This window comes from Salvelinus sp. IW2-2015, linkage group LG17, assembly GCF_002910315.2.
Source record: "Salvelinus sp. IW2-2015 linkage group LG17, ASM291031v2, whole genome shotgun sequence".
Taxonomy (NCBI): domain Eukaryota; kingdom Metazoa; phylum Chordata; class Actinopteri; order Salmoniformes; family Salmonidae; genus Salvelinus; species Salvelinus sp. IW2-2015.
In genome coordinates, this window is record NC_036857.1 from 31,616,417 (window position 1) to 31,631,042 (window position 14,626).

A 14,626-nucleotide genomic window follows, 5' to 3' on the forward strand; every position below is an offset into this window, starting at 1 on the left:
TTTTTTTTTTGTTCTGGGTTTTGGGTTTTTTTTTGTGTTTTGCAGATCAAGCCTCCAACAGGAAGTTCCTTTCCTTCTGATGAGACACTTTCCCAAAATGGCCGTACCACCTCTCTGTACAAAGACACAGTCATAGACAATTCAATGGAACCAATGGAAATGCCCAAACGTGCAAACGCCTCCCATCTGACCCTCCAAACGGGCTCAATCAGACACAATATATATAAATATCTGAACCTAGGTCTGGTTGTTTCATATTTATAACCCTACAGTTCTTTACCTGAAGGTGTTGAAGGATCTGCTTTACGCACCAGCCTCCAACCTCCCTGTACTTGTCTACCTCCTCCCCGCTGCGGGCCTCTGTGAGCTGCTGCACCAGACACAGCAGCATCATGGGGACAGCCATGCTGCAGACCGGGGTGTCTCCAGAAAGCTGGGGCTTGCCCAGGCCTGATGGGTCCACCCTGACCCAGTGGCCAGCTGGTCCATCATTTGTGCTGCTTCCGCCTAGTAACAACGAGAGCATATGAGAAATAAAATAGGCCATAATACAGGCAAAACCCACTAAGGGGTCTGTGTTCTGATTGGCTAGCAGATATTGCCCCCATTCGCGCTCAATTTGATTGGGTCTTTGATGCATGGCCCTTTTCGCCAAAACGGAAGGTTCCCACAGAAAGTAAAGCATTTGTTCACTTTAGGTTAAAGGGGTAATCTGCATTTCAAACAATAACAAAGTGGTGACCCCGCCACTGTTGGTAAACAGCGAAACGATGGGGCTGGAGAAATGTTCTGTCTATAATTCAGAGACAGCACTATGGATGGAAGGTTCATTCCATGATTTCAAAATTATAGTTTTAACCATGTAAAAAAGCTTATATTTTGGGTTCTCATGGGCTCAACAGTTAAACTAATTATTAATAATGAATTAAACATGGCTGTATCGATCACAATTGCCACTTTAACAGAGAACTTTATTGTGGAAGTGTTTAGTGCCCCGGGCTGTTTTACCTGCATGTCTTTGTCTCCTGTGACCCTAGCCAGCTCATCCATGGCCATGACATAGAAACACTCGCTGAAGATGGTCCTCTGCACTTTCAGGGCTTTACCGTCCCTGGTCAAACAAAAGGCACACTTCCATGGGCTGCCACTACTGGGAATGCGAGCGAAGCGTCGCAAGAATGCACCTCCTAAGAAACAGAAAAAAAAACATTAACAAAGTTTGCTTGTCACAACTAGAATTGTGTACCAATATCCCTATAGAGACCACAAACAATTACCTCACTCCTGTTTGTTTTTCTGCAGCCAATTAAAAATATGGTATACATTTTAAGTTCCGATGACACATTGAATAGAAACCGGAAAAACGAAGAGGATCACTCAATGTTTACCAAAAAAATATAAAAAGCAGTACGAGTTTGGTTTTTAATAGGAAAATAAGTTGTTGCATGTCCAGACTAGTGTTCATAGGAGAAGGTTGTGTTCTAGATCCGGAAAAGCCTGAAACTAACATTGGAGTGTTTTTTCTGTTTCATTACATCTTTGTGTCTTCTACTGGAAATGTGTGTATCTTCATGCTGTTGATAACATTGGGTGCGTTCTTTCTGCTTTTAGTCTTCATGACACCTGTATTTTGTATTTGCTCATATCCTGTATGTAGCCTACACCATACTAAGTGGTTCAAAACAGCTATTTTTCTCTGTTGCTTAAGTACTGTCAGGCTCAGGTTAAGTACCGTCTTCGCTCAGGTTGTCAAAGACTGACTAATTTTTTTTTTTTTTTAACCAGGTAGGCCAGTTGAGAACAAGTTCTCATTTACAACTGCGACCTGGCCAAGATAAAGCAAAGCAGTGCGACACAACAACACAGAGTTACACATGGAATAAACAAACGTACAGTCAAAAACATAATAGAATAAAAGTCTATATGCAGTGTGTGCAAATGGCGTGAGGAGGTAAGGCAATAAATAGGCCATAGTAGCAAAGTAATTACAATTTAGTAGATTAACACTGGAGTGATAAATTAGTAGATGATGTGCAAGTAGAAATACTGGGGTGAAAAACAGCAAAAAAGTAATAAAAAACAATATGTGGATGAGGTAGGTAGATTGGATGGGCTATTACAGATGGGCTGTGTACAGCTGCAGCAATCAGTTAGCTGCTCAGATAGCTGATGTTTAAAGTTAGTGAGGGAGATAGGTCTCCTACTTCAGCGATTTTGCTATTCGTTCCAGTAATGGGAAGCAGAGAACTGGAAGGAAAGCGGTGTTGGCTTTGGGGATGACCAGTGAGATATACCTGCTGGATCGTGTGCTACGGGTGGGTGTTGTTATCGTGACCAGTGAGCTGAGACAAGGCGGAGCTTTACCTAGCAAAGACTTATAGATGACCTGGAGCCAGTGGGTCTGGCGACGAATATGTAGCGAGGGCCAGCCGACGAGAGCATACAGGTCGCAGTGGTGGGTGGTAAATGGGCTTTGGTGACAAAACGGATGCATCCAGTTTGCTGAGTAGAGTGTTGGAGGCTATTTTGTAAATGACATTGAAGTCGAGGATCGGTAGAAAGATTTCTGTTTGAAAACCTAGCCTTTGCTTTCCTGACTGACTGCGTGTATTGGTTCCTGACTTCCCTGAAAAGATGCATATCGCGGGGACTATTCGATGCTAGTGCAGACCGCCACAGGATGTTTTTGTGCTGGTCGAGGGCAGTCAGGTCTGGAGTGAACCAAGGGCTATATCTGTTCTTAGTTCTACATTTTTTGAAAGAGGCATGCTTATTTAAGATGGTGAAGAAATTACTTATAAAGAACGACCAGGCATCCTCTACTGACGGGATGAGGTCAATATCCTTCCAGGATACCCGGGCCAGGTCGATTAGAAAGGCCTGCTCGCAGAAGTGTTTTAGGGAGCGTTTGACAGTGATGAGGGGTGGWTGTTTGACCGCGGACCCATAGTGTATGCAGGCAATGAGACAGTGATCGCTGAGATCCTGATTGAAAACAGCAGAGGTGTATTTGGAGGGCAAGTTGGTCAGGATAATATCTATGAGGGTGCCCATGTTTACAGATTTAAAAGTATGACAGAACTTTGCAGGTTCTCTGCAGTAGATTGCAACTCCTCCCCCTTTAGCAGTTCCATCTTGTTGGAAAATATTGTAGGGTATGGAAATCTCAGAATTTTTGGTGGCCTTCCTAAGCCAGGATTCAGACATGGCAAGGACATCAGAGGTTGGCGGAGTGTGCTAAAGCAGTGAGTAAAACAAACTTAGGGAGGAGGCTTCTGATATTAACATGCATGAAACCAAGGCTTGTACGGTTATAGAAGTCAACAAATGAGAGTGCCTGGGGACACGCAGGACCTGGGTTAACCTCCACATCACCCGAGGAACAGAGGAGGAGTAGGATGAGGGTACGGCTAAAGGCTATCAAAACTGGTCGTCTAGTGCGACAGAGAATAAAAGGAGCAAGATTTCTGGGCATGGTAGGATAGATTCAGGGCATAATGTACAGACAGGGGTATGGTAAGGTGTGGGTACAGTGGAGGTAAACCTAGGCATTGAGTGACGATGAGAGAGGTTGCATCTCTGGACGCACTAGTTATGCTGGGTGAGGTCATAGCATGTGTGGGACAAAAGAGGTATCTGAAGCATGTTGAGRGGGACTAGGGGCTCCGCAGTAAACTAAAACAATGATAACTATCCTAAACAGTATAGAAGGCATATTGACATTAGAGAGAGAGACATAAAGCGAGGCATAAAGCAATCACAGGTGTTGATTGGGAGAGCTAGCTAAGACATCAACGAGTAAGACAACAGCTAATCAGCTAAGACAACAACAGGTAAAATGGCGATGAATGGGAAGAGAGGGTCAGTTAACTACATACAGGGCCTGAGTTCGAGGCTGGGGCCTGACTGATGAACAAAAATAAACAAAAAGGAGTACCATGATTAAAGAACAGTCCAGCAGGCATCAGCTATGTAGCCAAGTGATCATAGGGTCCAGTGAACAGCAATAGATGAAACAGGGAAGCCGCTGGGTAGTCGTTACTACGCTAGCAAGCGGGAGACATGGCATTCAAAAAAGTTAGCAGGCCGGGGCTAGTAGAAGCGTCTGCTCCGACGTCTGGCAAAGGCCGGTTGAGTGCACAACGGATGGAATTACATCGGCAGACTAGTCACGATGGAACGGCGGGGCTCCGTGTCAAAGGGTCCAGGCCAGTTGGCAAAAGTGGTATTGTAGCTGGAGTAATTTTGTTTGCTAGCCGGGAGATGCGCCTGGCTCGCGGCTAACTGGTGCTAGCTTCGGGACAAGGGCGTTAYCCACTATAGCCACTRGGTAGCAGCGATGATCCGATMRAAAGGTCCAGAGCTTACGGCAAGAATCCGGTGGAGTAGTGGATGCTAATCGTGTTAGTGAAGAGTCCGGGAGGCATCAGCTGTGTAGCCGAGTGATCACTGAGCAGGCCGSGAGTTGGSCCTGGCTCAAAGCTAGCMTCGGGGCTGGGCCACTRGGTGGCAGCTAGCTAGCTGTGATAATCAGGAGTAATGGTCCAGGGCTTTTGGCAGGAGTGGAGAAAACAGTCTGATACTGACAGGCTGGGAAGTATTATCCAGGCTAAAAGCGGCTGGTGTCTGTGCAAAAGGTAAATGCCGCTAGCAGTGGCTAACAATGACTAAATAGCTAGTAGCCAATTAGCTCCTGATGCAGGTTCTGGCAATAAGGTCTAAAAATAGCAGATCAGTATCACATTGGGTGAGGCGGGTTGCCGGGAAGATATATTTAATTTAAAAATGGAAAAAGAGATTGAAAATAAATTGAAATGTATACAAAAAAAAGACAAGACCAAATGTACACGGGAGAACAACAAACATCTGCACTGCTACACCATCTTGGATTTTTTAAAACTTTGCATCTGTTAAATGAGTCAGAATACTGGCACAGCAGGTGAGGTGACCTCTTTAAAGGACTCGCATTGATCGACTAAATCACTAACAGAAAACATTTCACCATCTACCACCTTTGGAAAAAGCTTGGAGCTAAATGCTTACTTGGGAAATTCCTTGCAAAGCTGACAGGACTCAACAACAAAACAACCTGATAAGTGTTTGGAAATCCACTCTAAAATGCTTTAACAGTCTGAATATGTATGTATTTTCACTCCCAATTACTGACAAAGATGCTGTGCAACCACCAAACCCCCATACCAGATTTGGCGGCTTCCAGGATCTCAGGCTTGTTGAAGCGCTCCATTGTCCTGTATAGGCGGCAATACATCCACACCTGCAAAGATACATTGATCCAAGTGAAAATGTGAAATTATATTTTGAGCAATGTTCCCTCTAAGCTGCGCAAGTGCGAGGGCGTGCAGCCCATTACTGCCACGCAGAAGAAATATCAGCCAGCGCAGAGAAGCACAAGATTTAATTGAAGTTCACTTTCTAGAGTTTTCCCTGTTAGTTAACACTATCAAAGTTCCCCTTTACTGTTAGAAATGTGATCGGATCCATGCAATATTAGCCACTTTCAATGCAACATACTGAAACAAAACAAACTATGCAAGAGATGTTGTTGTAGGCAGAACGCATTGGAGTAGGATTCTATTGCATTGACAGGCCAGACTCKGGCCCGTACTCTACACAGACCTGAGCTCCATAACCAATCAGAGCTGCAGTAGGCCTATATGCAAATCGACCATTGCCATATATGGATCTGTGCCATTCACTTTGAACTAGATTGTGTTTACAGCATGAGCGATTGATGATGATTGTTGATGCGCTTGTTTTGAGTTCAAAGCAAGAGCTACATGTAACCACGTGTGCACATTTGTTCATATCCTTTGCTAGTTAGTGAGTTATTAGCCCAGTTATAGACACTTTGTAGTCAGAAATGGGGGAGTGACRGCTTCCTACAAAAGCACAAAACGTGTGCATTTCTAGCCAACTTTGAAAAGTGAGTAAATTAAAGAGCTTTTTTTTTGTCTTAAAGGGGCAGTGTTTTATTTTGAGACAGCTTATTCAAGCCTAAGTAGCCAATAGGCAGAGGGCAGCATAATTTGTCTGATTCTCAGTAATAATGGTATGGGAATAATTATGCATTTTATTTTGAAAAGTGGTTTCTTGCATCAAACACCACAACATTTTCAGTCACCTCTTTGTCTGAAGGACAAGTGGATAGACCGGTTAATGTCAGGCCTACACTGTAGCCACACATTGTCTGCAACTGTAGCCACACATTGTCTGCAACTGTAGGCTGAATGATAGAACATCTATTTCCATGTTCAAATATTATGGGATGCATTTTCTTCACTCTGGTAGGCCTACATTATGATCAAATAGCCACAGCAGCCTACTTGACCACTGTTACAACGGTAACCTAAAGTAGGTACAGCCTCAGTGTTCACAGTAAACGCAAGCTGGAAGTTGCACTGAATTTGCACAATGTTCAAGTTTGCGCTCAGCAGACCTGAAATTTGCTCAAGGCCAAAAGAAAAGACTATTGCTTTTTACAAAGTACATTCATAGGAAAACCCACCCAATAATCTAATCAAGGTGCACTGCAACAGTCAGCAGAATATGCACATCAATGTTATTAGCAGCCCTTTGCATTGGTCTGGCTGTTTGGTGTTGAGCGGTAAGGCAATCACTGAACATTTGTGGATGAGTTTACCTGTCTCCCCTGCAACCAGACATATTTCAGCTCATCGTAGATTTTTCCATCTTTCCCTATACAAGTGAAAAATCCACTGGAAAAATACATTGTTTAACATGGTCAATTGATCTCATCTCACAGACATGGCATACATACTATCCTACAGCTAGACAATGCTACACTTTTTATTTTTGTAAAAATTAATTATTATAAAGAAAATGTTCAAATAACAAAACATTGACAAATATTTGTGAATATCTGATCAAATGGTTTTACCCATATTGTGTGTCATGAGAGTATTTCTGCCAGAAATCCACCACTTTGTCCAGCTCTGTGCGCATCTGCTCTCGATACAGCTGCAACTTCTCGACAGACATCGCACCTTCCAAAAACAAGACAATCGATCATCAAGCCAGAAGAAAATTGGTAGGTCTACACGTTTGTTGAACAGTGTAATGTGAATGCCGTTATTCAGATATCCTAAATACTATTCTTGCAYGACCCGTTCAGGAAAGCATAATGATGGTTTATGGCTATGGTGTGACTCCTATTTTTGAACACGTGACAAGTTAGACATATCAATGTACTATGTACTTTCTAATAGATACCTTACGTTGGGCTCGTCTATACACTTCAGCTCTATAGAGAAGTAGATTATTTTAAAGCGCTGCGCTTAGTTACCTTTTTCCCAAGCGTAGTTTTAGATTTTCACTCTTGTAACGGAGCTTCATTCGATAAATGCAGACGTATGCCGTCTTAGACGCGAACGCAACCGTGGTCAACACAATGTACAGACAACAAAAAAAACGGGTTACTTCAAGAGGAGGACGTTTAAAGTCTTATCATATGACTGCTTGTCATGTGGGGTCATGTGCTTCCCTAGATCGGTCATGTGAGGAGCAGGGAGAATTACAAAATAAAAGCAAACCCCTTTTATTCAATGGTAGAATGTAGTAGGAGGCTAAACCAATGAACCTCTCAACCTAAGCATACCCGCTGTTACCTATGAATAAAGACACACAATTCATATAGGATCACGAAACTTAGTTATAGGCTACATTTCAATGACAATGATTTCTAACTTCTAATACAAACAACTTGTATTTCATATTTGTTATTTAGCTTGTAATGTATTTCTATTGTCTACAGTGTTAACATTTAATGTCAACATACTGTATACTGTGCAATGCTTTAGAAACATCCTCGGATGCACAACTACTTTTAAATACAGTACRGTTCATAAGCATGAAAAATACAGTTAACACTTACATGTTTCTAATATTATACATGGAAATATAGAAACACAAAATATAGCATTATTTAGAGATGTAGATAAGACGTGTTAGGAACATATAGTTACTTCATGACATATGAATTATATACAAGCATTTCGCTACACCCGCAATAATATCTGCTAAATATGTGTATGTGACCAATTAAATTTGATTTGATATACAGTAGCCCCTGGTCATGGTTTATAAAAATATGTCAAATAAGTTATGTTTAACTTATTCAAACCAACTATTTTCATTTGTATGACATGGAACAAAGCTAACAATCCCATGTTTCCCCCCAATCTGATTGAAAGAGAGACAGAGACACTTGCCTCAACTCACAATTGATAATTTGAGCGCCACAGCAAAATATAAAGTAATTTTATGCATAATCAAATTCAAAGGACAATATCTACAATTGTACCTTCTTTATACTATGTGTGCCTCCATTCTAAAGTACCATTTTATTAGAGTCCTAACACTGCAACCATAGATCCACACCCTTTTGACTGACCCATTGAACAGCAATATAGTATTTCATTCCCCCACAGCTAGTTCAATGTGAATATTTGTCGATGTTTGTCCTTGGTTATATATATTTCCAAGTTCCCGATATCCTTATGCTTTCAAAGCGTATCAGCAATGTTGTATGAGTTTCTGACTAGTCTCTGCACACAAACACAGTATTGTCAATGTGTGGGACTGTGGAAGTGGAAGGAAGACATTTTGTAAAAGTTGGGAGAGAGCCAATGCTGATTCATGGCCTTTCCCAGGCATCATACAGTACAACAGTCTATTCTGAATCAGTCTATTCTGAGCCTGTCCACACAACTATGGAGTTTGTCCCCCCTTTGCTGCTATAACAGCCTCCACTCTTCTGGGAAGGCTTTTCACTAGAATTAGGAACATTGCTGCGGGGACTTCCTTCCATTTAGCCACAAGAGCATTAGTAAGGTCGGGTAGTGAGATCGTGCACTGATGTTGGGCGATTAGGCCTGGCTCGAAGTCGGCGTGCCAATTCATCCCAACGGTGTTTGATTAGGTTGGGGTCAGGGCTCTGTGCAGGCCAGTTAAGTTCTTCCACACCAATCTCATCAAACCATTTCTGTATGGACCTCGTTTTGTGCATCGGGGCATTATCATGCTGAAACAGGAAAGGGCCTTCCCCAAACTATTACCCCAAAGTTGGAGGSACAGAATAATTTAGAATGTCATTGTATTGCTGTAGCGATAAGATTTCAATTCACTGGAACTAAGGGACCTAGCCCGAACCATGAAAAACCGCCAGGGACCATTATTCCTCCTCCACCAAACTTTACAGTTGGCACTGCATTTGGGCAGGTAGCTTTCTCCTGGCATCCGCCAAACCCATATTCGTCTGTCGGACTGCCAGATGGTGCAGCTTGTTTCATCACTCCAGAGGACGCGTTTCCACTGCACAAGAGTCCAATGGCGGCGAGCTTTACACCACTCCAGTTGACGCTTGGCATTGCGTATGGTGATCTTAGGCTTGTGTGCAGCTGTTCGGCCATTGAAACCCATTTCATGAAGCTTCTGATGAACAGTTCTTGTGCTGACGTTGCTTCCAAAGGCAGTTTGGAACTCGGTAGCTAGTATTGCAAATGTTTGTCTATGGAGATTGCATGGCGGTGTGCTCGATTTTATACACCTGTCAGCAACATATGTGGCTGAAATAGCCAAATCCACAAATTTTAAGTGGTGTCCACATACTTTTGGCCATGTAGTGTGGCTCTGGGTGTAATGGGTTCATTTAGGGTTGTTAAATACAGTAGTTTGGCTTGGTACATCACGACATGCTTGACATGAGGATTCACTATTGGTGATGGAAAGACATTGGAGAGGTTTGAGGTACACTAAGAAATAGGAACACATGTTTTCATGACCAAATTGTCTAAACTTTTGTTGCTTCAAATGTATAACACGACAACTGAGTCCTCCTCACATAACATATTCAAACCTAGGAATTAGATGTCTCTTACACAGTTTTCAATGAGTTGTTTTAATAGGCATGATTCGTTTTCAGGCAATGTCCTTCAACTTCTGCATAGTTTGCCAAACTCTTAAAATTAGGTTGATAACTATTTATGATATTTATCCACTACAACAAAAAAACATTGGAATGGCAGCCAGATGCTCAACATGGAACTTCAGAATGCTCCTAGAACGATAGGCGCTTGAGCTCCAAATTGGACTAGGAACACTTGTTTGGGTCTTTCCAGATGATCAGACTCTGCTTTGGAATCCTGATGTCCTGATCAAATCAGAGTTAGTGTGTACGGTGTAAAGGGCTTATGCTTATACTCATCTTTGTGGRGCCTACTTTTTGTGGGCTAGCAGCAGTTCCTTGTGCTGCTCCTGGTGAGTCCTGGATGCCTTGATAGGGTTGGACTATGGCCCTGAGGGGTCCTCGCTTCTGTCATTGAACTCTGCTTTGACACCATTATCTGGGAAATGCATGTCTACATATATACTAAGTGTACAAAATATTAGGAAGCTGTTCCTAATGTTTTGTACACTTAGTAATATGTAGATATTGAACCCCKTTTTGCCCTCAGAACAGCCTCAATTCGGCATGGACTCTACAAGGTGTCAAAAGCTTTCCACAGGGATGCTGGCCCATGTTGACTCCAATGCTTCCCACAGTTGTGTCAAGTTGGCTGGATGTCCTTTGGATGGTGGACCATTCTTGATACACACAGGAACCTGTGAAGCATGAAAAACTGAGCAACGTTGCAGTTCTTGACACACTCAAACCAGTGTATCTGGCACCTACTACCATACCCCGTTCAAAGGCACTTAAATCTTTTGTGTTGACCATTCACCCTCCGAATGGCACATATACACAATCCATGTCTTAATTGTTTCAGGGCTTAAAAGTACTTCTTTAATCCATCTCCTCCCCTTCATCTACAATGATTGAAGTGGATTTAACAAATTACATCAATAAGGGATCATAGCTTTACCTGGATTCACATGGTCAGTCTGTGTCATGAAAAGAGCAGGTGCTCCAAATGTTTAGATAGGTAGGGTATCTGTCACGCCCTGACCTTAGAGATCCTTTTTATGTCTCTATTTGGGTTGGTCAGGGTGTGATTTGGGGTGGGWATTCTATGTTCTTTAGCTCTATTATTTGTATTTCTATGTTTTGGCCGGGTAGGGTTCTCAATCAGGGACAGCTGTCTATCGTTGTCTCTGATTGAGAACCATACTTAGGMAGCCCTTTTTCCCACCTGTCTTTGTGGGAGGTTAACTTTGTTTGTGGCACATAGCCCTTTAGCTTCACGGTTGTTTTGGATTGTTTATTGTTTTTGTCGGCGTCATATAAATAAAGGAATATGTACGCTCACCACGCTGCACCTTGGTCTACTTCTTACGACGGCCGTGACAGTATGCCTAAAGTGGAAATCTATTATTCATTCAATCTTGTGGGCAACTGCAGTACCCAAATGGATGGTTGGGAGAGAAGGAAAACAGTTGCAGTGAGATGACTCTGATGACGGAGATATGATGGCAATATTGGCATCTTACTGATTAGAAAAGTAGAAGAGCGCGAAAGGGAGAGGATAATATCTGAGGTAGAAATCAAATTGTTTGAGTGAGGATTTAGATACACATTTACATAACTATCTTAAATAAATCGTTAAAAAACAATTGGGGAAAAAATGTTGATATTCTAACCCCGATCATAACTGGCTGCTGACATCAACAACACTAATCTCAATTCAAAGACAAGGACAGTTAACTACTATATTACAATGGATTATGCAATGCATACACAAAGATATACATTTGTCAAACCTGCATTCATTTGTGTTGTATAGATCAACAAATTGTAATTATTTTGGTTAACAATTCACACAACATAGCAACAGAGCAATCACAATCATCATGTTTTGGTATACAAAAAGTATGTAATGACAAAACACACCAATCTCACGATACATGGCCCCATTCATTCTTTCCTTTACACGGATCAGTCGTCCTGGTCCCTTTGCAGAAAAACAGCCCCAAAGCATGATGTTTCCACCCCCATGCTTCACAGTAGGTATGGTGTTCTTTGGATGCAACTCAGCATTCTTTGTCCTCCAAACACYACGAGTTGAGTTTTTACCGAAAACATTTATATTTTGGTTTCATCTGACCATATGACATTCTCCCAATCTTCTTCTGGATCATCCAAATGCTCTCTAGCAAACTTCAGACGGGCCTGGACATGTACTGACTTAAGCAGGGGGACGTCTGGCACTGCAGGATTTGAGTCCCTGCGGCGTAGTGTGTTACTGGATGGTAGGCTTTGTTACTTTGGTCCCAGCTCTCTGCAGGTCATTCACTAGGTCCCCCCGTGTGGTTCTGGGATTTTTGCTCACCGTTCTTGTGATCATTTTGACCCCACGGGGTGAGATCTTGTGTGGAGCCCCAGATCGAGGGAGATTATCAGTGGTCTTGTATGTCTTCCATTTCCTATAATTGCTCCACAGTTGATTTCTTCAAACCAAGCTGCTTACCTATTGCAGATTCAGTCTTCCCAGCCTGGTGCAGGTCTAGCAATTTTGTTTCTGGTGTCCTTTGACAGCTCTTTGGTCTTGGCCATAGTGGAGTTTGGAGTGTGACTGTTTGAGGTTGTGGACAGGTGTCTTTTATACTGATAACAAGTTCAAACAGGTGCATTAATACAGGTAACGAGTGGAGGACAGAGGGGGCCTCTTAAGAAGAAAGTTACAGGTCTGTGAGGACGCTAGAAATTGTGCTTTTGTTTGTTTGTAGGTGACCAAATACTTATTTTCCACCATAATTTGCAAATAAATTCATTAAAAATCCTACAATGTGATTTTCTGGATTTCTTTTTCTCATTTTGTCTGTCATAGTTGAAGTGTACCTATGATGAAAATTACAGGCCTCTCTCATCTTTTTAAGTGGGAGAACTTGCACAATTGGTGGCTGACTAAATACTTTTTTGCCCCACTGTATATTGTTATAAACATAATACAAATAAATTAAAAGGGTTATGGACCACCAACATCTCGACCCTAACCGCTATGTCTCATACTATGTTGCTCAAGTGGGTAATGGGTTACCCGGCTATTATGGTTCCCCGACCATGTACGGTTCGGGGATAGGAGGTATATMTCGTAACCTCTTTAGGATGGTTTTACCGTTTATGAAGAGAGGCCTCAGCATAGCCAAACCACATTTAAAATCAGCGGCAAAAAATATAGTAAGTGAGGTTGTAGCCAATGCTATGACCAGAAGGGCATCACCAGATGCCYAGCATCAAGAAGGCTCGGGGCTTATGATGTTGTCTCAAAGACCAAAAAAGAGACCCCCGGGTAAAAGGCGCCGGCTTGCCCCTAAGAAGCGGAGGTTAACAGTTAAAAGAAACACAGTAAGTCAAAGACGTGGTAAAGTGAGGAGGTCTGGACCAAAAACTACAAAAAGAATACTCTGAAGTATTTTCTAAAAGAACAAGCAACATGGCTKTTTTACACCGCATGTCCTCTGAAGCTATAAAGACAGAGCTCGATCTTTTCACGGCCCCCCTTAACCCAACATTCAATAGAGAGGTCCAGTTATGTGGAGATAGCCCCACTCTCTGCCATTACAGACAACGTTCCTATAGAATTTTTCCTACCAGGCCACGGTGACAACTATCTGGACCTCAACAACACCTTGGTGCATTTGCGTCTAAAAGTGACCAAAAGAGATGGCACAAATATTGCAGGCGATGCCAAAGTGAGTCTCATTAATTACCCAGTGGCCACCATCTTCTCCCAAGTGGACGTGACTTTGGGTGAACGCCTAATCAGTCAAAGCAGCGCCACATACCCTTATAGGGCCATCATGGAGTGTTTACTCAACTACTCCGAAGACACTCTCAAGACACAATTCAGCGCCGGGTGGTTTAGCAAGMATACTGCCGGAGTCTCTATGGAATCGACAGACCCTTCCACCGGTGCAAACAAAGGACTGGAGGCACGCGCTCGCTACTGTGCCGAATKTCGAGAGTTTCATCTGCTAGGGCCGATACACTCTGACATTTTCTTTCAAGAACGTTTACTCTTATTAAGACTAAAATTAACCAGGGCCAAGGATGAGTTTTGCCTGATGTCTGCCCAGGACGGGGACTTTAGTTTAAAAGTGTTGGGTGCAACGCTTTTTATTAAAAAAGTGTATGTATCTCCGGCAGTTCGTCTGGGTCACTCASAGGCTTTGATGAAAGGAAATGCCCTTTACCCTCTCCAAAGAATTACCATGAAAACCTTTAGCATACCTGTGGGRAGTAGAATCTGCAGTCAAGAAAACCTTTTTCTAGGCCCTTTACCCCGATACGTGGTTATAGGTTTGGTTGATCACGCCTCTAATACGGGCAGCTTAGATAAAAACCCATTTKATTTTCGACATTTCAATGCAGAGTATGTAGCTCTCTGTCAGGACGGACGTCAGGTCCCTGCTAAGGCTTTCCAACCYCAATTTAATAACAACATATCTGTGCGAGAATTTTACAATCTATTCCTGGCTACAGGGAGGCATCTAAAAGATCTCTCTTTACCTATTGACAGAAATGATTTTGCAGAGGGTTACACATTGTATGCTTTTAATTTATCACCTGATGATGAAACCTCAGGAAATCTGGCTATGGTGTCCCAAGGTAACCTCAGGCTGGAAATGCGTTTCCGTACACCTTTAGCCT

The 14,626-nt window shown here is 42.5% G+C and overlaps 2 protein-coding genes across 2 annotated transcripts in view; both read right to left on the minus strand.

Moving 5' to 3' along the window:
- renbp (renin binding protein) overlaps positions 1-7,477 on the minus strand; it is a 13,479-nt gene extending 6,002 nt beyond the window's left edge. Inside the window, exons 1-5 of the mRNA XM_024006306.2 lie at positions 7,325-7,477; positions 6,920-7,025; positions 6,662-6,737; positions 5,200-5,275; positions 1,009-1,187 (exon numbers count right to left, since the gene is read on the minus strand). Coding sequence (XP_023862074.1) covers positions 1,009-1,187; positions 5,200-5,275; positions 6,662-6,737; positions 6,920-7,020 — 432 coding nt within the window. The 5' untranslated portion in view covers positions 7,021-7,025; positions 7,325-7,477. The remainder of the gene's footprint in view (positions 1-1,008; positions 1,188-5,199; positions 5,276-6,661; positions 6,738-6,919; positions 7,026-7,324) is intronic.
- An 812-nt stretch (positions 7,478-8,289) lies between these two features.
- The window catches only part of LOC111976385 (transmembrane protein 51-like), a 30,276-nt gene continuing 23,939 nt past the window's right edge, over positions 8,290-14,626 (minus strand). Inside the window, exon 5 of the mRNA XM_070448102.1 lies at positions 8,290-10,641. Within this exon, the coding sequence (XP_070304203.1) occupies positions 10,528-10,641 (114 nt within the window). The 3' untranslated portion in view covers positions 8,290-10,527. The remainder of the gene's footprint in view (positions 10,642-14,626) is intronic.